The sequence below is a fragment of the Schistocerca nitens genome, chromosome 1, assembly GCF_023898315.1.
Source record: "Schistocerca nitens isolate TAMUIC-IGC-003100 chromosome 1, iqSchNite1.1, whole genome shotgun sequence".
Classification (NCBI taxonomy): Eukaryota; Metazoa; Arthropoda; class Insecta; order Orthoptera; family Acrididae; genus Schistocerca; species Schistocerca nitens.
The window spans coordinates 355,566,412-355,588,924 of record NC_064614.1 but is presented as its reverse complement, the minus strand read 5'-3'; the positions used below and the strand labels follow the sequence as shown (position 1 = coordinate 355,588,924).

Here is a 22,513-nt window from a genome sequence, read left to right as displayed (position 1 = left end):
TCACCCTGTCCCTCTTCCAACGGCTTCCTCTCACCCTGTCCCTCTTCCAATGGCTTCCTCTCACCCTGTCCCTCTTCCACCTGCCTCCTCACAACCTGTACCTCTTCCACCTGCATCCTCACAACCTGTCCCGCCTCACACCTGCCTCTCGCACACTCTCCCTCTTTCACCTTGTAGTGTTTCCTTTCCTCGGGGCTCTGCCGTGAAAAAATATAAAATAGAAAATCTGATTGGGTTTTGAATTTTGATGGAATAAGTTACGGATAAGGTGGACTTCGTATTACTGATTGAGATCGTGCTGTAATTTGACCGTGCATGGCAGACCTGGTCGGCAACGCTACAAAAAGTGACTGTACGGAAATAGCATCAGAAACTAATTGAAATTTACCTTATAATCTTGTTAGAAACACAGTACTAATTACAATATAGTCTTTATGGCTGTCCTAATTTCTCTTGTAGGACGACCCGTCTTTCACTTTCCTTCGTCTGTTGAAAACTTCTTCAAGTTGTCACTGTCATGATCAATTTACAAATTTTGCGATAACCACCTCGAATCACTATTGAAACAACCTTACTTTGTAATATAATTTTAATTTCCACCCAAAAGCACATTCAACACAGCGCCGAAAAATACACGTCTTTCGTATGAAGACAAGAGAGAGAGTGTGTAATCAATTAGTTGTTAAAAACAAACACCTACGCAAAAGAAAGAAAAAAAAAAAAGAACAAAATTATTTATGAAAATCGGTCGCTGGCACAGCGCTCTTCCCCATGCACGATCGTAAATAATATCTTTGCATTGGCAGAGGCGCGGTAGTCAAAGTACCATTACAACCTGCCTCTCGCACACTCTCCCTCTTTCACCTGCCTCCTCACAACCTGTCCTCCTTCCACCTGCATTTGCTGTGCAGTTTTTTGCAAGTGTTATTTATTTTAATTCATTTGATTATGATGTATGCTTTGCAGCCAATACTGAGCAGTACTTCATCACTTACCCAATCACTAAACATAATCTGCAGTGAACTGCTTGTGTGGTCTTGTACTAGCTGTGTGTGTGTGTGTGTGTGTGTGTGTGTGTGTGTGTGTGTGTGTGTGTGTGTGTGTGTGTGTGTGTGTTTGTTTGTTTGTTTGTTTGTTACATTGTTAGGAACAAGGTTATTTAAATTGTGCTATAGAAGATTTAGAAATTTGGCTTGGAAAATATGAAATAGTAATTTTTCGGTAAATAGTAATTTTTCGGTAGTTTTTTGGAGTTTTTAACTATATGAATAGCTCAGTGACAGTGAACTCGTCAGTGACAGTGAACTCGTGATTATAATTTCACAATTTAAGGGAATAATTCAGCTTAACCACATTGTAATGTTAATCAATGTGATGACATTAAAAATATCAAGCTTCAGTCTTCAGATACACACCATCATAAGAGTCAGAACATCTCAGTGAATACCTAAAAGCATAAATAAGTTTGTAGAAAAGATAGTATAATTTACAGACAGGATGTCTGTATTTACTTCCCTGGGCAGTCCACTTGTTGGCCACAGTCTCTGTAGTGATCACATGCCATGTTGAACTCTGCAATGTCTTAAATCAATAGCATTTGTCACAGATTCCAGCAGCTTGTTTTCCTGCTCATCCGTAAAGGCCCTTTTTCTTGAATGACTCCAATAAATTGGTAGTCACTCTGCACATTTATACAACAGGGCATCCAGTTGTAGGAGTTGATGAATCCCAAGATCCTATGTACCCTAAGTAAAGGCAAAAACATTGGATGTTTTGGATGAAATGGAACTGGCTACTTCTGTGATAGGCCTGGTCATTAAATATTAGAGCCCTTCACTTTATGAGCTGACATACATTGATACAACGGGTTTCAGATCATCATTCAGTGGTTTACAGCATGTCTTTTTTGTGGTGGGAGTGGTTGCAATACTTCTTTGTGATTAATTTGTTGGGGTGTTGTGGTTCTTGTGATGGTATGTATCTGGAGAAGGCAGCTTGTTGCTTCGGAATGTGTCAGTTTTAATATGATCAAATTTTAATTTTATTAACATTATAAATGTAATTAAGCTAAATTATTCTCTCATATTTGGCGTTTTTCATGGCTGTATGTGATACCATTATCTTACTGACTCTCCAGTTCCTCCTTTTCAGAAGTTAGCCAAAACATCATTTGTTTTATAGTTCCTATTTAGTTTTTCAGAATAACTCAACAAACTGACAAAAGTTGTATTTTTTCTTTGTTCACATGTTAAACATTCTTTTCATCATGTCTCCATTTGACATACATATTTTTTTTATAGCTGAACAGTAATCTAATCCGTGTGGTTTCCATGATAAGAGCTACAATGGAAGGAAACCAAACTGAACTGAGCCTGTATTTCCGAGATCTTATCCCTATGATATTGAGAAATTTTCCATCGCCATTAGCAGCACCGTATCTTACCAAACTGTTCCTAGATATCAGGAAATGTGTCTTTTCTGGTGACTTGAATCATCTTGGTGAGTAAAAGGAAACAAGAGATGGTAGATGGTCTTTTGGTAATTTAAATACTACTTGCATTTGTCGAATAAAGTTAATTTCTTGTAATCTCTCTCTCTCTCTCTCTCTCTCTCTCTCTCTCTCTCTCTCCATATTTCAAGATGTTTACATCTTAAAAGCGTCCAAAATGAGGTTTAAATGTTCTTATTTTTACAAAATGTTTGTGCCAGAGTTATGAAATACAGAGGGAACGAACATTCATACAAATATTATAGGTGTTTACTTAGCACAATCGTGTTCTGTGTCAACTTAAACTACTACTTCATAGTTGACAGATATATATATATATATATAAAATAACCATATCTTAGTTTTCAACAACTGAAATGGGGCATAATATGGAGCATTTTGCCCTCTTGATTCAGAACTGTATCTAGTTAAGTGGCAATAATTATACTAAGTACAAGTTGTGTCAAAACTTCCTCCCTAATTTAAACTTTAAATAAAGAAACAGATGGATCAAAATATAAACTGTATTAGCTTGAATGATATTTATGGTGTGGGAAGTTTTGTTCACATGCACTGTCATCGATAGGTTGACATAACAATATCAAAACAAGGACTGAATAAGACATCGAATACACAGAATTAACATTCACTTAGTGCAAATTGTTATCTGTAACAAATTTCAGCTATGTCAACAAAGTGAGAAAAGACAGATACCTTACCAGTAACTATATCAATAACAGGAAAAAAAATCATTGATGTCACCTTTTTCTCTAAAGTTTGATACCCACAAGCCCAATGGATTTCCAATCTGGAACTGCCCCATAGAGGGAGGGAAAATACACACACACACACACACACACACACACACACACACACACACACACACACACACACACACACAGAGAGAGAGAGAGAGAGAGAGAGAGAGAGAGAGAGAGCACTTATGCTGATGAATCATTTCTGGTAAATAGTTATTCCACACGTCCAGCATGCTTTCTGGAGACTCATCCAGATACCCTCCCTTTATTGGGCAGTTCCAGATTGGAAATCCATTAGTTTGTGGGTATCAAACTTTAGAGCAAAAGGTGACCTGGTTAAAAAGAAAAGAAGAATTGGCCAAGTGGGAGTAGGACTTGTGAACTCAGGGTTCCATACAAACCTAATTATGTTTATAGATATTTCCTCCATTCTGGGAATCGAGAATCTCAATGATTTTTTTTCTGTTATTGATGTAGATACTGGTAAGGTATTTGTCACAGGAATTGAAAGACTATGAAAATCTCTACGGTAGTTCCTGAGATTAGCCCCAATATACAAGCACAAGGGAGCAGGGCTTCAGTTTGAACATGTAGAGAGAGAAGATTTGTTTTTATTTTACTTTGTTATTTTACATGTTTAATTCTGTTGGACCAAATTGAGGAACAAGCCTCCAAGGTCATGGGACGTGTCAGTACATGAAATTACAACATAAAAGTAATAAAAGTTAAATAAATTAATTATGAACCCAAAAAAGACAAGCCATAAGTTTATGTAAACACAATCAACAATATAACACAGGAATCAGCTTAAATTTTCAAGGAACTCCTTGACAGAATAGGAGGAGTGACCCATGAGGAAACTCTACACTTTCAATTTGAACACACATGGATTACTGCTAAGATTTTTGAATTCTTGTGATAGCTTATTGAAAATGGATGCAGCAGTATGCTGCGTGCCTTTCTGCAGGAGTGTCAAGGAAGTGTGATCCAAATGCAGATTGGATTTCTGCCTAGTATTAACTAAGAGAAAGCTGCTACTTCTTGGGAGTAAGCCGATGTTGTTAACAAGAAATGACAGTAAAGAATGTATATATTGGGAGGCCAATGTCAGAATACCCACACTAATGAAAAAGGGTCAACAAGAAGTTCGTGAACACACAACACTTATTGTCCAAACCACCCGCTTCTGAGCCAAAGGTTTCCTTTGAGAATGGGAAGAGTTACCCCATATGTCATAAGCGAATGAAAGTAAGTAAAGTAGGCTACTTTTCACGTCAAACTATCACTTACTTCAGATACCGTTTGAATAGTAAAAATGGTAGCATTAAGCCTTTGAACAAGATCCTGAACATGGACTTTCCGTGACAGTTTACTATCTATCTGAACACCTAGAAATTGGAACTGTTCTGTTTCACTAATCAAATGCCCATCCTGTGAAATTAGAAGTCAAGTTTTGTTGAATTGTCTGTAAAACTGTAAAACCTTCTGTGATGAAGCATTAATTTAATTTTGACAAGCAGTGATCTTTGTCTTAAGGTGCACTATTTAAAACAGTGCCATCATTGCACACAACATCCTTTACTACAAAACAAGTGTCATGCAAACAGAAATACTTTAGAATCACCTGTAATACTAGAGTGCATGCCATGTACATAAATAAGGAACAGGAGTGACTCCAACACTGATTCCTGGGTCACCATCCATTTAACTGTGCCCCACTCAGACCCACATCATAGCCATTCTTAGCACTGTGGAGCATGACCTTTTGCTGTCTATTATGCTACTCCCTGCATCCCATAATGGTCCAGCTTCTGCAGCAATATTTTGCGATCAACACAATCAAATGCCTGAGATAAATCAAAGAAAGATGCCTAGTGTTCGAAACCTTTTGTTTAATCCATTCTGTCCCTCACAGAAAAAAGAGAATATAGAATTTTCAGTTGTTAAACCACTTCTGAAATCAGACTGTACATTTGATAGCAAATTATGTGAAACAAAATGATAAATGATTAATTATCCTTACATATGCAGCCTCTTCAATAACAAGCAAATACTCATGGTATAGAAATATGTCTAAAATTGTCTGTCTTATCCCTTGATCTCTTTGGGTGGTGATGTCCCCTGGCCAGAATGGTCACCAGACCTTACACCTTGTGATATTTGTTTACTTATTACAACATGGCTACAACTTCCTTTTTATGTTTGCGTGCAGTAATATTTTTCTACTATACTTTTGATGGATGATGAATGCAGAGTATGCTCTAGTGGCAGATAAGTATTTTTTTATGTGATATAATTACAATTTAATAATTTTCTTATCTTTTCGCTTTACTGGTTCTGTGGAAACTTTTCTTGCCAAAATTGATAGTTCTAGCCCAACAAGAGGTACCCTGTAGGTTTTGATAAGTGAGTTTGTGAGTATGAAAATATGTGACATAAATGACTGTGTCTTTTAATTGCACTGATGTAGGATCTTAAATATTTTGTACTGCCAGGGGACCATAGAATTTTTTTATTATGTAAATTTGAACTTGATGTGCCTACCTATTCGTGAGGGAAAAGTGTCTTGACAGACAGATAGGTGGATAAAAAAAATGTTTTTTTCATGTAATGTAATTACAGATTAACAATTTTTGAATTTTTTTGCTGTACTTGTACTGTAAAGTCCTGCTTCGTGCTAAATTTCATGATTCTAGGTCAGTGAAATGTGCCCTATAAGTTTTAATGAGTGAGTTTGCAAGTATCAAAATATCAGAGCAGTCTTATAAGGGTTCTGTTTTTACCAATTGAGGTATGAAAACCTAAAAAGAGAAAGAAGGCCACTTAGTTTTCGAACTCCAGAAAGCATGAATTCAGTAAGGCATTAAATTTCAGCAGTCAGATCTTTCATGAAACAACCTAGAACTTTTCAGTTATCTGACTGGTGGGTGTGTCAAATTTTACAACAGGACTTAAGATTTCATCTACAAAAGATGGTCATTATTCAGGAATTGTTTGAGCATGATTATGACAATCATGTGAGGTCATGAGCAAACATCCTTGAAAATATTGTCGAAGATGCTGTGGTATTTTGCAGCAATGTAGCACATTTTTACTTATTGGGATGCATTGACCATCGTAATATCCAATATTGGAATGGGCAGAACCCTTGTGAACTTAATGAAAATCCACTATATAATGACTGTGTTACTGTATGGCGTGTGGCTGGAAGAGTTGGGGTAATTGTTCACTACTTTTTTGAAGAGGTTGGTGCTATTGTTACATTAAACTCTCAATGATAAAATAACACAATCTACATGTCTTTTGCACCATGACTCAGTATGCTGCAGATTGACCAGGTATGATTTCATCTGGATGGAGCCACTGCTCACACAGCTCAGATTTCTCTCCTGACATAGGTATTTTCAGAATGGTGACATCCCCTGGTGACAATGACTACCGGACCGTACACCTTGTGATGTTTTCTATGGAGGCATCTTAAGGCTGAGTTGTTTAAACATTGGCTGAGGGCTTTGCCAGCCCTAAGAAATTCAATACAGGAAAAATTTGTCTTATTCCCCAAGAAATGATCATTAGGATGATGCAGACTTTCTAAAGAACCAATGCACTGATAGTGTAGGACACCACTTGAGTAACACATTGTTGAAAAATTCCCACTGTACAGGTATCATTCATGTTAAAACATTGTCTATATTTCCATCCATTGTTTTCTGTTTTTTAAAAATCAAACTTACAAGTGTAAAACAGCTTTGAACTTTGATTATTTTACAAATGAGTCAATGTGTTAATTATTTGACATGAAGCATGTAAAAGAGAGGAAGTTAAAAAAAAGATATGAAATTATTTTTAAAGTTTGTTGGAAGTCGGTATGTGCTTTCATTATCGAACACTGGATGAATATAATCTGGGTAGTTTGTGCTCTGTTTTAAGCGAAAGCTACTTTTCATGCATCTCATTTTTTTTATGTCTACATCTACATCTACATCTCCATTTACATGATTATTCTGCAATTCACATTTAAGTGCTTGGCAGAGGGTTCATCGAACCACAATCATACTGACACTCTACCATTCCACTCTCGAACAGCGCGCGGGAAAAACAAACACCTAAACCTTTCTGTTGGAGCTCTGATTTCTCTTATTTTATTTTGATGATCATTCCTACCTATGTAGGTTGGGCTCAACAAAATATTTTCGCATTCGGAAGAGAAAGTTGGTGACTGAAATTTCGTAAATAGATCTCGCCGCGACGAAAAACGTCTTTGGTGTAATGACTTCCATCCCAATTCGCGTATAATATCTGCCACTCTCTCTCCCCTACTATGTGATAATACAAAACGAGCTGCCCTTTTTTGCACCCTTTCGATGTCCTCCGTCAATCCCACCTAGTAAGGATCCCGCACCGCGCAGCAATATTCTAACAGAGGACGAACAAGTGTAGTGTAAGCTGTCTCTTTAGTGGACTTGTTGCATCTTCTAAGTGTCCTACCAATGAAACGCAACCTTTGGCTCACCTTCCCCACCATATTATCTATGTGATCTTTCCAACTGAAGTTGTTTGTAATTTTAACACCCAGGTACTTTGTTGAATTTACAGCCTTGAGAATTGTACTATTTATCGAGCAATCGAATTTCAGTTTTGGAACTCATGTGGATCACCTAACACTTTTCGTTATTTAGCATCAACTGCCACCAGCCACACCATACAGCAATCTTTTCTAAATCGCTTTGCAACTGATACTGGTCTTTGGATGACCTTACTAGACGGTAAATTAGAGCATCATCTGCGAACAACCTAAGAGAACTGCTCAGATTGTCACCCAGGTCATTTATACAGATCAGGAACAGCAGAGGTCCCAGGACGCTTCCCTGGAGAACACCTGATATCACTTCAGTTTTACTCTATGATTTGCCATCTATTACTACGAACTGCGACCTTCCTGACAGGAAATCACGAATCCAGTCGCACAACTGAGATGATACCCCATAGGCTCGCAGCTTGATTAGAAGTCGCTTGTGAGGAACGGTGTCAAAAGCTTTCCGGAAATCTAGAAATACGGAATCAACTTGAGATCCCCTGTCGATAGCGGCCATTACTTCGTGCGAATAAAGAGCTAGCTGCATTGCACAAGAACGATGTTTTCTGAAACCATGCTTATTACGTCCCTTCGAGGTGATTCATAATGTTTGAATACAGTATATGCTCCAAAACCCTACTGCAAACAGACGTCAATGATATAGATCCGTAGTTCGATGGATTACTCCTACTACCCTTCTTAAACACTGGTGCGACCTGCACAATTTTCCAATCTGTAGGTACAGATCTATCGGTGAGCGAGCGGTTGTATATGATTGCTATGTAGGAAGCTATTGTATCAGTGTAATCTGAAAGGAACCTAATCGGTATACAATCTGGACCTGAAGACTTGCCGTATCAAGCGATTTGAGTTGCTTCGCAACCCCTAAGGTATCTACTTCTAAGAAACTCATGCTAGCAGCTGTTCGTGTTTCAAATTCTGGGATATTCCATTAGTCTTCCCTGGTGAAGGAATTTCGGAAAACTGTGTTCAATAATTCCGCTTTAGCGGCACAGTCGTTGGTAACAGTACCATCGGCACTACGCAGCGAGGGTAATGACTGCGTCTTGCTGCTTGTGTACTTTACATACGACCGGAATTTCTTCGGATTTTCTACCAAATTTCGAGACAATGTTTCGTTGTGGAACCTATTAAAGGCATCTCGCATTGAAGTCCGTGCCAAATTTCGCGCGTCAGTAAATTTTAGCCAATCTTCGGGATTTTGCGTTCTTCTGAACTTCGCATGCTTTTTCCGTTGCCTCTGCAACAGTGTTCAGACCTGTTTTGTGTACCATGGGGGATGAGTTCCATCTCTTACCAATTTATGAGGTATGAATCTCTCAATTGCTGTTGCTACTATATCTTTGAATTTGAGCCACATCTCGGCTACATTTGCGTAGTCAGTTCGGAAGGAATGGAGATTGTCTCTTAGGGAGGCTGCTATCGACACTTTATATGCTTTTTTAAATAAAATTATGTTGCGTTTGTTTCTGGTGGATTTGGAAGAAACGGTATTGAGCCTAGCTACAACGACCTTGTGATCACTAATCCCTGTATCAGTCATGATGCTCTCTATTAGCTCTGGATTGTTTGTGGCTAAGAGGTCAAGTGTGTTTTCGCAACCATTTACAATTCGCGTGGGTTCGTGGACTAACTGCTCGAAATAATTTTCGGAGAAAGCATTTAGGACAATCTCGGAAGATGTTTTATGCCTACCACCGGTTTTGAACAAGTATTTTTGCCAACATATCGAAGGAAGGTTGAAGTCCCCACCAACTATAACCGTATGAGTGGGGTATTTATTTGTTATGAGACTCAAATTTTCTCTGAAATGTTCAGCAACTATATCATCGGAGTCTGGGGGTCGGTAGCAGGAGCCAATTATTAACTTAGTTCGGCTGTTAAGTATAACCTCCACCCATACCAATTCGCACGGAGTATCTACTTCGACTTCACTACAAGATAAACCACTACTGACAGACACAAACACTCCACCACCAATTCTGCCTTATCTATCTTTCCTGAACACTGTCTGAGACTTCGTAAAAATTTCTACAGTACTTATTTCAGGCTTTAGCCAGCTTTCTGTACCTATAACGATTTCAGCTTCTGTGCTTTCTATTAGCGCTTGAAGCTCAGGGACTTTCCCAGCACAACTACAACAATTTACAACTACAATTCCGACTGATCTTTGATCCAATCACGTCCTGTATTTGCCATGCGCCCTTTGAGATTGCAGCCCACCCCCTACTTTCCCGAGGCCTTCTAACCTAAAAAACCGCCTGGTCCATGCCACACAGCCTCCGCTACCCGTGTAGCCGCCAGCTGAGTGTAGTGAACTCCTGACCTATTCAGCAGAACCCGAAACCCCACCACCCTATGGTGAAAGTCAAGGAATCTGCAGCCAACACGGTTGCAAAACCGCCTGAGCCTCTGATTCAGACCCTCCACCTGGCTCTGCATCAAAGGTCCTCAGTCGGTTCTGTCAACGATGCTGCAGCCAACACGGTTGCTCTGCCTTCATCTCGTAAGCAAGACCGGCAGCCTTCACCAAATCAAATAGCCGCTGGAATCCAGAGAGAATTTCCTTAGATCCAAAGCGACACACGTCATTAGTGCCGACATGTGCCACCACCTGCAGCTGGCTGCACCCTGTGCTCTTCATGGCATCCGGGAGGACCCTTTCCACATCAGGAATGACTCCACCCGGAATGCACACGGAGTGCACACTGGATTTCTTCTCCTACTTAGCCGCCATATCCCTAAGGGGTCTCATTACGCACCTAACATTGGAGCTCCCAACTACCAATAAGCCCACCCTCTGCGATTGCCCAGACCTTGAAGGCTGGGGCAACCACAGCGGCAGACCGATCTGGGGACAGACGGGATGAGGTTGACATCCCCGTGATACCCAAGTCTTGCTCCCCACAGTGGTGCCCATTGGCAACAGCCTCAAGCTGCGCGACCGAGGTCAGCGCCGTCTGCAGCTGTGAGCGAAGTGATGCCAACTCAGCCGTCATCCGAACACAGCAATCACAGTCCCTGTCCATTCTAATCGATGTTGAACAACAGTTACTGAAACACGAGTTTGCGCCTAGATAACGTAAGGGAAACGTGCAAAGAATGTATGAACTAACCTGTACAAATGCCTAACGACTGCACTACAATCTGCCTGAATTTACGTTTACAGTAACTAAAACTCGAAATTACACCTCCTATACAAAACTCTCACGCAATTTAAGTAAGAATCTACGAAGTAAACACAGAAAAGAAGCTATATACGTATCTTTCTGCGCTGTCGATGTGCACCAACTGGGAGCTCAGGCTGCACTCACTGCCATACTTCTTAACATGTGTGTCACACAATGAAATAATTTTGCAGAAAAATTCATAGGTATATGTGGATACTTCCGCAAAATGTGTTGAGTGGAGTTCATAGTAAAGAAATAATAAATTGAAACGTCATGCCTGATGTTTAGGGCTGATTGTATGAACATTGAAAATGCAGTAAGTGATAACTTTTTTCCTTTCATCATGTTGTGCAAGTTGTCAGTGATAAGTATTTTTCAAAAGTTTGAAGTTGTGTGTTAAGTATGTTGGAAGTCACTAAGTGCTCTCATTGTTAATTACTGGATGAATATAATTTGGGTATTTGTGTGCCATGAGTTATGCTGCCTCAGGACATTGAGGTGTTCCGTGGTATTGCTTGGGAGTTACAATTCCATGTTGTTGATTTGCTCACCTGGTTATTTCTCCTCACTCACAAAATTCTCCTGTCAGACCTTTTCATAGAACTGCAGTTGTCGCTGTAAATCAAGAGTACATTCCAATATCTATATTCGTGAAATAAATACAACACTTCAGAGAAGTAATGTGGCATATATTCCACTCTTCTTTCACAGTGATCTTTCATAATAAATTCTCACTACTTGAAACATCACAAATACTCAGTTAGAACACAGAGTTGAAAAGTGGCGGTCCCAGATAACAAAATTGAATTGAACTTGACATGTAAGATTCTCTCTTGTTCCCATTTCATCATTGTGATTGTAAAGGTCATTCTTCTTCCATGGCACACACTTTGTCTCCAAGGCAATACCTGATGATGCAGAATAAACCGCCTGAACAGCAGGTACCATGAAAATTGCTGTGTCGTCCTGGCTTGCCGATACACTGTGTTCATCCACTCCAGAATACTTGCACATAAAGAAAACAAACTTACAAACAGCATTTGTATTAACCCATTCGTTAAATAAAACTTTTCTGGTGGTGGTTATCATTTGTTGGTTTGGTAGATGACATGCAACATGTCTCTGCATGTACATAACTGCTAATTATAATACTTGACTTACTGTTTCAAAACATGTAATGTAGGATTATACCTCTTAATGAGTGGTTAGTGACAGGATTTTAAATTTGATCAATAACTAACTATATGAAATATTGAAAATAAAATTTTTGTTACATCTGGAAATCATTAGATTGGTGACCTGCAACTGGAACTTGGTTATGAACCCTGAATTAATCACTTAGTACTACAGGTACGTTGTCACATGTTGTATGTTCCTGCTTAACTTTCGCATCATTCTCAAACAACTAAATGAAAGAAGCCGTAGAACATGTATCCGTAAATGTCACGCTTATTCTTTCCAGATGGAACATCGATGTTTATTTTTCAAATTTTTGTTAGTAGAACAGAGTGGGGACTAAAGAAATTTGTGACGTAACTTGACAAAAAGATATGATGTGTCATGACGCATTGAGGAATTGTCAGTTTATAGAGAAAAGTGTGGGAGGAAAAAATTTTAGAGGGAGACCAAGGCTTGACTATGGTAACAGGTTCAAATGCATGTAGACTGCGGTAGTTACGCAGAAATAAAGAAGCTTGCACAGGACAGACCAGTTTGAAGAACTGCAGCAAAACTGTCTTCGGACTGAAGACCATAGCAGTAAGAACAGCAGTTCCAACAATCAGACAGAAAAAGATACATCTATCAGTAAATATGTCGCAGGTTACAAAGAATATACACTAAACAGATTTTTGAATGTGTAAATATTTATTCAACAAAGTGCCATTCTATAATGCAAAGTTTGGAAGGAAGGAGACGAGGTACTGGCGGATTTAAAGCTTTGAGGACGGGGTGTGAGTCGTGCTTGGGTAGCTCAGTCGGTAGAGCACTTGCCCGCGAAAGGCAAAGGTCCCGAGTTCGAGTCTCGGTCTGGCACACAGTTTTAATCTGCCAGGAAGTTTCGTTTCAAAGTGCCATTCTGTCATTTTTAATACCTTCGAATTTTGCACTTCTTTATAGTAGAAAATAATCATATTTGTTATTGGGGCATATGTTTGATTCTTGCAAAAGTGCAAGAATCCCTGCATTTCTTTAAATATATGGAAGTACTTTTTTTTTGTGAGGAATGGAATGGAAATCATTGTGTTGTGTGTATCTGTAGTGCCATTTACTTCACTGTTGCGTGTATTAAAAAATTTATTTCTTCATTTTGAGATTGGCTGCCCCTCTTCTGGAAATGTATCTACATTAAATGACAAACCTGTAAAACTTTTCAACCGGAGTACTCACTAATAATTGTCCGGGAAAAAATTAAATTTCAAAACATTGGTATATTATGACAATCCAAAATTCGAGGCCAGATGCCCAGAAAACAAGTTGGTACTGGAACAGGTGCTAACAAATGAAAATCATACCATAGCTGTGTACCTGACAAATCCAATTACCTTTTGACTCTGAGGTAAAATCGTCATGATTGACTCACTTCCTGAGTGCAAATAGCATTGATTCTCCGTCTCACTTCCTTTTTCATACGAATCACAATGACTGTCCATTCTCTCCCTGCCGCCGTTGGATAAGCAGCTGCAGCAGCAAGTCGTATACTCCTAGCTCACTCATTTGTTACATAGTTTAATTCTTAATTTCTTTGCGTGTTTTTGGTACTTGCATTGTTTAATTCATAAATTTCGGCCGTATTATAGTATTTGAGAGTTGTAGCATCGCGTTTTTAGTACCTGAATAGTGTAAAATTGCGTAGTCTCCTTCCGCCGCCGAGCAGTGTGTCAGCAGAGCGCAAGTAGCAGCATTACTGCATTTACTAGGCAATCTTGTGTTTTAATAACCGTTTAAATTTTGTCGATTTGTTTGCGCTCTCTGTAGATTAGTTCAGACGTTCTTTGCACAACAGTTTTTAGCGTGGATAGGGACTGCAACTGCTGTGTTTGGATGCAGGCTGAGTTGGCATCCCGTCGCTCCCAGCTTCAGGCAGTGTTGGCTTCGGTCACACAGCTTGAGGCTGTTGCCAATGGGCATCACTGTGGGGGTCCGGATGGGGGTTTGTCGGGGACGGCCAGCTCGTCCCACGCATCCCCCGATCGGACTACGACTGTGGTTGCCCGGGATACTGCCCGCATTGAGGCTGATCCCTCACCTGTGGTAGAGTGGGAGGTCGTCTCAAGGTGTGGCAGGGGGCGAAAGACATTCCGGAGGGCAGAACGGAAGGCCTCTCCAGTTTGTCTGACGAACCGGTTTCAGGCTCTGTCTCAGGCTGATACTGACCTTCGGTCTGACATGGCTGCTTGTCCTGTTCCAGAGGTTGCCCCTCAGTCTGCAAGATCCGGGCGGTCGCAGAGGGTGGGCTTACTGGTATTTGGGAGCTCCACACTCCGTGTGCATACCGGGGGGAGTCATTCCAGATGTGGAAAGGGTCCTTCCGGATGCCATGAAGGGTACAGGGTGCACCCATCTGCAGGTGGTCGCTCATGTCGGCACCAATGATGTGTGTCGCTATGGATCGGAGGAAATCCTCTCTGGCTTCCGGCGGCTATCTGATTTGGTGAAGACTGCCAGTCTCGCTAGCGGGATGAAAGCAGAGCTCACCATCTGCAGCATCGTCGACAGGACTGACTGCGGACCTTTGGTACAGAGCCGAGTGGAGGGTCTGAATCAGAGGCTCAGACGGTTCTGCAACCATGTGGGCTGCAGATTCCTCGACTTGCGCCATAGGGTGGTGGGGTTTCGGGTTCTGCTGGATAGGTCAGGAGTCCACTACACGCAACAAGCGGCTACACGGGTAGCAGGGGTTGTGTGGCGTGGGCTGGGCGGTTTTTTAGGTTAGATGGCCTTGGGCAAGTACAGAAAGGGCAACAGCCTCAATGAGTGCGGGGCAAAGTCAGGACATGCGGGGACCAAGCAGCAATCGGTATTGTAATTGTCAACTGTCGAAGCTGCGTTGGTAAAGTACCGGAACTTCAAGCGCTGATAGAAAGCACCGAAGCTGAAATCGTTATAGGTACAGAAAGCTGGCTGAAGCCAGAGATAAATTCTGCCGAAATTTTTACAAGGGTACAGACGGTGTTTAGAAAGGATAGATTGCATGCAACCGGTGGTGGAGTGTTCGTCGCTGTTAATAGTTGTTTATCCTGTAGTGAAGTCGAAGTGGATAGTTCCTGTGAATTATTATGGGTGGAGGTTACACTCAACAACCGAGCTAGGTTAATAATTGGCTCCTTTTACCGACCTCCCGACTCAGCAGCATTAGTGGCAGAACAACTGAGAGAAAATTTGGAATACATTTCACATAAATTTTCTCAGCATGTTATAGTCTTAGGTGGAGATTTCAGTTTACCAGATATAGACTGGGACACTCAGATGTTTAGGACGGGTGGTAGGGACAGAGCATCGAGTGACATTATACTGAGTGCACTATCCGAAAATTACCTCGAGCAATTAAACAGAGAACCGACTTGTGGAGATAACATCTTGGACCTACTGATAACAAACAGACCCTAACTTTTCTACTCTGTATGTGCAGAACAGGGAATCAGTGATCATAAGGCCGTTGCAGCATCCCTGAGTGTGGAAGTTAATAGGAATATAAAAAAAGGAAGGAAGGTTTATCTGTTTAGCAAGAGTAATAGAAGGCAGATTTCAGACTACCTAACAGATCAAAACGAAAATTTCTGTTCCGACACTGACAATGTTGAGTGTTTATGGAAAAAGTTCAAGGCAATCGTAAAATGCGTTTTAGACAGGTACGTGCCAAGTAAAACTGTGAGGTACGGGAAAAACCCACCATGGTACAACAACAAAGTTAGGAAACTACTGCGATAGCAAAGAGAGCTTCACTCCAAGTGTAAACGCAGCCAAAACCTCTCAGACAAACAGAAGCTAAACTATGTCAAAGTTGGCATAAGGAGGGCTATGCGTGAAGCGTTCGGTGAATTCGAAAGTAAAATTCTATGTACCGACTTGACAGAAAATCCTAGGAAGTTCTGGTCTTACGTTAAATCAGTAAGTGGCTCGAAACAGCATATCCAGACACTCCGGGATGATGATGGCATTGAAACAGAGGATGACACGCGTAAAGCTGAAATACTAAACACCTTTTTCCAAAGCTGTTTCACAGAGGAAGACCGCACTGCAGTTCCTTCTCTAAATCCTCGCACAAACGAAAAAATGGCTGACATCGAAATAAGTGTCCAAGGAATAGAAAAGCAACTGGAATCACTCAACAGAGGAAAGTCCACTGGACCTGACAGGATACCAATTCGATTCTACACAGAGTACGCGAAAGAACTTGCCCCCCCTTCTAACAGCCGTGTACCGCAAGTCTCTAGAGGAACGGAGGGTTCCAAATGATTGGAAAAGAGCACAGGTAGTCCCAGTCTTCAAGAAGGGTCGTCGAGCAGATGCGTAAAACGATAGACCTATATCTCTGACGTCAATCTGTTGTAGAATTTTAGAACATGTTTTTTGCTCGAGTATCATGTCGTTTTTGGAAACCCAGAATCTACTATGTAGGAATCAGCATGGATTCCGGAAACAGCGATCGTGTGAGACCCAACTCGCTTTATTTGTTCATGAGACCGAGAAAATATTAGATACAGGCTCCCAGATAGATACTATTTTTCTTGACTTCCGGAAGGCGTTCGATACAGTTCCGCACTGTCGCCTGATAAACAAAGTAAGAGCCTACGGAATATCAGACCAGCTGTGTGGCTGGATTGAAGAGTTTTTAGCAAACAGAACACAGCATGTTGTTATCAATGGAGAGATGTCTACAGACGTTAAGGTAACCTCTGGCGTGCCACAGGGGAGTGTTATGGGACCATTGCTTTTCACAATATATATAAATGATCTAGTAGATAGTGTCGGAAGTTCCATGCGGCTTTTCGCGGATGATGCTGTAGTATACAGAGAAGTTGCAGCATTAGAAAATTGTAGCGAAATGCAGGAAGATTTGCAGCGGATAGGCACTTGGTGCAGGGAGTGGCAACTGTCCCTTAACATAGACAAATGTAATGTATTGAGAATACATAGAAAGAAGGATCCTTTATTGTATGATTATATGATAGCGGAACAAACACTGGTAGCAATTATTTCTGTAAAATATCTGGGAGTATGCGTGCGGAACGATTTGAAGTGGAATGATCATATAAAATTAATAGTTGGTAAGGCGGGTACCAGGTTGAGATTCATTGGGAGAGTGCTTAGAAAATGTAGTCCATCAACAAAGGAGGTGGCTTACAAAACACTCGTTCGACCTATACTTGAGTATTGCTCATCAGTGTGGAATCCGTACCAGATCGGGTTGACGGAGGAGGTAGAGAAGATCCAAAGAAGAGCGGCGCGTTTCGTCACAGGGTTATTTGGTAAGCGTGATAGCGTTACGGAGATGTTTAATAAACTCGAATGGCAGACTCTGCAAGAGAGGCGCTCTGCATCGCGGTGTAGCTTGCTCGCCAGGTTTCGAGAGGGTGCGTTTCTGGATGAGGTATCGAATATATTGCTTCCCCCTACTTATACCTCCCGAGGAGATCACGAATGTAAAATTAGAGAGATTAGAGCGCGCATGGAGGCTTTCAGACAGTCGTTCTTCCCGCGAACCATACGCGACTGGAACAGGAAAGGGAGGTAATGACAGTGGCACGTAAAGTGCCCTCCGCCATACACCGTTGGGTGGCTTGCGGAGTATAAATGTAGAAAAATTGGAAAAGGAATTGACTGTGGCACAATAGGAATTAGTTATGGTCGTTTTAAAGTATATTTTCAGCATTCTCAGTAATGAATATAGGGAAAGCACATAATTGTTTACAAGGGCATATACCTGTGTTTGGAACAGTATGACGTTCCTTCTTAGGCTGATTTTCAGATTGTATGTTCTTAACTGCTTCAGACTGTGTAGGAAGTTGAAGAAAGTCCTCAAATTGGAATACATATCATAGCAGTTATGTAAAATAAATTGTAGTAATATTGTCTTCACTTTTATTTTTTAAATATTGGGCTCATTAACAGCAGGTTCTTTTTATGATCTGGTGCAGAGAACAGGATACCACTTCAGGATTGATATACTATTTATAAGAGTACATCTAATCATTGTGTCGCAGATGACTAGCATTTAATGAATTAATATTTCTGAATTATATTTGTGATTCAATACAAAGTGTCCTAGGATGAATGATCATTATTCAGGAATATGACAGGAATGAGCATTTGAATCAAAAAAGTCTAGTAAACATGGTTCTAAACTGCATACCTTACAAGCTATGAGCATTTCTTCATCTTTAATATAGGGAAATAAATCTCTTCTTCTGCAAGCTCCTTCCTTTCCATATTTTGAGAGGTGGTAGTAGTATGGACCAAAACGAGAAAAAGTAATCTTGATCTGTAAAATGCTTACCTTAAGAGCAATGGGCACTTGTTCAGTAAAAGAGATGTTTCACAGTTGCGAGGAGTTCACGTTTACTAGAGACTTTTGTAACACTATGACTGGCTCCTGCACGTAAATTTTTAGTGTTTACTGTGTGGATGTTAAGCTTCCAAGCAGGTTAATTTAGATTAGGTCCTTTGAAGCTAGCTGTAGGTTCAGCAGTAGAATGGGAAAGGAGAAGAGGCTATGGTAGTCAAATCCACAAAATGGATCCCTGAAAGCAAGCAGCTTTGTTGCCAGCTTTCAACTGTGAAGTGTTAATGGCTTCAGGTGAAAACGGTAGTCATCTACATAGCTGTGACAATGTTGAGGCACAGTCATAGGGACATCTACAAAATTGCGCTATTTGACTGGTTGAGAGAGGTGCACAAAGTTGTTGTGCACAGCCTACTGCCGCACAGCAACTGTCAGGGATCTTTAATACTAAGTTAACTACAGCAGAGAAAAGGGGAGGGGGATTCCAGGGGAGAAATTTCGCAGGCAGGGGGTGGGCATTTTTTGAAACATATTTTCTTCCTGGTCCGTTATTTGGAGAAGCACTTGTTTCCAGCTGCATCAGATCTCATTTCACTTACCTCTCGCTGTCTGATTTCTGTCGTTACTATGACTTTCGTCATTGTATCTCACTTGTCCTAACTAGTAGCTGAATGTTATTGTTCAGCTTTTCAGTTAATTGGACATCAACTGGTCCCTATTTAGCTGTTGAGTGAAATGTTAGTTGTGAGTTTCAAAGTGTAGCCATTTTTAGGCCGAAGAAAGCAGTTTACAGGGCTTATATGAGAATCCACTTTGGACTTGTGATACAGAAACTAGGTGTAGTGATGATTAGTGATGTGATTGGACAAATCATGTTCAACATTAGTGACAGTAAATTATTATGGAATACGTTAAAGCTTAATTTCTAAAGGTTATCTAACTTAGTTGTTAGAGAGTTCACAAAACTAATTAGATCACTGAAAAGCAGTAACTAACACATTTTTATAAATGTTGTGAGAAGCAAGTGACCTCTAATTATAGACTCATTCTTCTCCTTCCCATGTTATCAAAACTTTTGAGGTGGAGTTTTAAAATAATATTGAATCACTATTGTCATTAATCTTATAACAGCTGCTGAGTTAGGTTTCCACAACGATTTGTTAACAGAAAAAGAACTGTATGGTCACAAGAACTTAGTTCTGGTAGATCTAAAGGGAAAGAATTGCCCTATTGACATTTTCTGTGAATTCACTGAGGCCTTCCATTGTGTTTTTCACAAAATTCCATCAAGAAAATGAAAATGCTGTGATGTTAAAGGCATTCACTTTGCATGAGCAAATCATCTCAACAAAGGGTCACATTAATGGATGATATCACAGGAGTAATGGATGATATCACAGGAGTAAAACTAAACTTGAAAGTGAGGAAATGTTAAATATGGATACCAATAGGGTTCAATAATTTGCCCACTCCTTTCCTCAAGATCAAAAACAGCAGTGGCTGAAGTAACAGTAAGCGATTACCAGAGACTTTGTAGGGCTCTTAAAATATATGATGTTTAATTATGAAACTAGTATATAGATAAAGAGCTTACAACTGGTTCACAGCAAGCAGCTTAACTCTTAATATTACAGAGAGTCGTGTTATGCAATTCCCAACAAGTAAGTGACCTATAGGTACCAAAAAGAGATATCATCTATCTGGGCACCCAGATAGATGATAAACTAAAGTGACATGAGCATGTGAAAAGTAGAAAGCTCAATTCTGCATGCTTTGCACTTAAAAAATGCTCTTGCTGCATTGAGCTACTGTGAGTGTGCCAGGATACTTAAATTCAATACTCTTTTTGTGGTATAATCATCAGGGGCCGAAAAGTATTTATTCTACAGAAGTGTGCAATAAATTTCTTATGCAAAGTTGATAACTGTGATAACTTGCTGCATCATGTTCAGGGACCAAGGGATTCTTGCAGTTAACTGATAATACATATCTTCCATTAATATATTTTTGGCTAATAATACAGCAAAATCAAAGTGTGAAATCCACAACTACAATAACAGAAGTAAAATTAATATAGACTTTTGCATCCCTGTCTATAGTCAGATGATGATTTCTATTGTGATGCAAAAGCTTGTAACAGCTCTTCATCCCACTTCAGAATGTTTGGGCTCTGGGATGTAAATTTTGACTAACAATCATGTTCACTTTTAACAGGCTTTAACAGTATCAGTATGTAGATACCTGATATTATTCTGTTTAAAGTTACATAAGTACTTAGTTTGAAGTGTTTGATAAAAACAGCAGTTAGGTAATTTAAGAGGAACAGCAAAGGCTTTTTTTCCAAAATAGCTGCTTAATGTAGAATAATTTTCATAATTATTGATGTGAATAATTAGTATGTGTTGTTAATTGGTCATTAGGTACTGCTCAGAAATAGCTGACAGTGACAATTAATGTATAATTTGATACATTTCACAACCCTGAAGAATGGGATTTATGGAGCATGATGTATGAATCGGTGAATGAATCAAGTGATATATATATATATATATATATATATATATATATATATATATATATATATATATATATATATATATATATATATATATATATATATATATATTTATTTGGCTTTAATTGGATACTGCATCCTCAGAGGTGAGGATACATTGGGAAAATGAATATGGAAAAAGCAACATCACTACTAACTAGTATAGTGTCATGTATGTTATGCAACAAAAATCATGTGTCTCAACACTTTTGTGAGACTAATTCAGAATCATGGTTGCAATAAATGGAGCCATTGTAAGAAGAAGAAGAAGAAGAAGAAGAAGAAAAACCACACTTTTAAATACAGTGGCATCTATCTTTATTTGTTGATGGATGACAAAGAGTAATTGGAAGTGCAGTTTATTCTATTAAGGATAATTATTATTATTATTATTATTATTATTATTATTACTAATAGTAGTAGTAGTAGTAGTAGTAGTAGTATTGGTGGTGGTGGAGCACTACTACTGTTACTACTACAGTTTCTTACAAATAAGTATGTACATTTTTAGTTAAAGTTACTTTACTTTCATTGCTGTTCTTATTGTTATCTTGTTGCAGGACAGTTGGTGGGTCATGTTGTTTTACGTCTGCAGTCACCACAATGTGATTTAGATCCAGCTTGGGAAGAGGAAGCACTACATGCTGCCGTCACTCGCACTATCTCAATCCTTCACAGGTTAACAGTAAATCCCAAAAGGAAGATAACAGGCAGTGACCCACCAAAAGTACTCTTACCTGCACCATCATTCTGTTACTGTTTCCCACTTCTACGATCTGCACTTTTGTCATCAACTATTAAACTTGATGAAGGCGTTATTTTGTCAACATTGCAAATAATCTCGGAGCACGCACAAATGAGGGGACAACGTACTGCAAGGACAGTTATTGGCGACAGTGATCTGTATCATCCAAGGCTGCTTCCTCGAAAACAAATGTTTGAACTGTTAATAGACATGATAAGTAAGTAATCGTAACTACTAAGTTTCCTGGTTCACTTTTCTTACCTTTGTGTCAAAGTTTACCCTGACAGTCATATGCATTAATACAGTAACTTGACAGTTTTTCTCGTTTTAGTCAAATTTATGCTCACGGACAAATAGGATTAACGTCAGAACCAGATCTTATCCACAGAAACGAGTCAACACAAAGAATATTGCTAAGAAATTAATTTTTGCATCTGCTTTTTGATAAATACGGGAGAATCTTTCTCAGGTTTTTCAGAGTGTAATCTTCATGTGATATGTATGGGCTGTTTTCTTCTGACAGGCCTATTTTATCAGCTATTCCCTCCATGTTTAATCACTTAACTGACCTGTACCATAGTGTACATTTTCTCAGTGTTATTGTAATGTCATTCATGTTAGTGATGTTCAAGAAAAGCACACATGTATTTGAATTCATCTGCCATTCCGTAAGTTGAAAATGAAGGAACAGATGCCT

The 22,513-nt window shown here is 39.6% G+C and overlaps 1 protein-coding gene across 1 annotated transcript in view; it reads left to right on the top strand.

Annotated features, from left to right (window-relative positions):
• The window catches only part of LOC126248822 (eIF-2-alpha kinase activator GCN1), a 282,568-nt gene that overhangs the window by 138,020 nt on the left and 122,035 nt on the right, over positions 1 to 22,513 (top strand). Inside the window, exons 15-16 of the mRNA XM_049950239.1 lie at positions 2,301 to 2,499; positions 21,632 to 22,033. Of these exons, the coding sequence (XP_049806196.1) occupies positions 2,301 to 2,499; positions 21,632 to 22,033 (601 nt within the window). The remainder of the gene's footprint in view (positions 1 to 2,300; positions 2,500 to 21,631; positions 22,034 to 22,513) is intronic.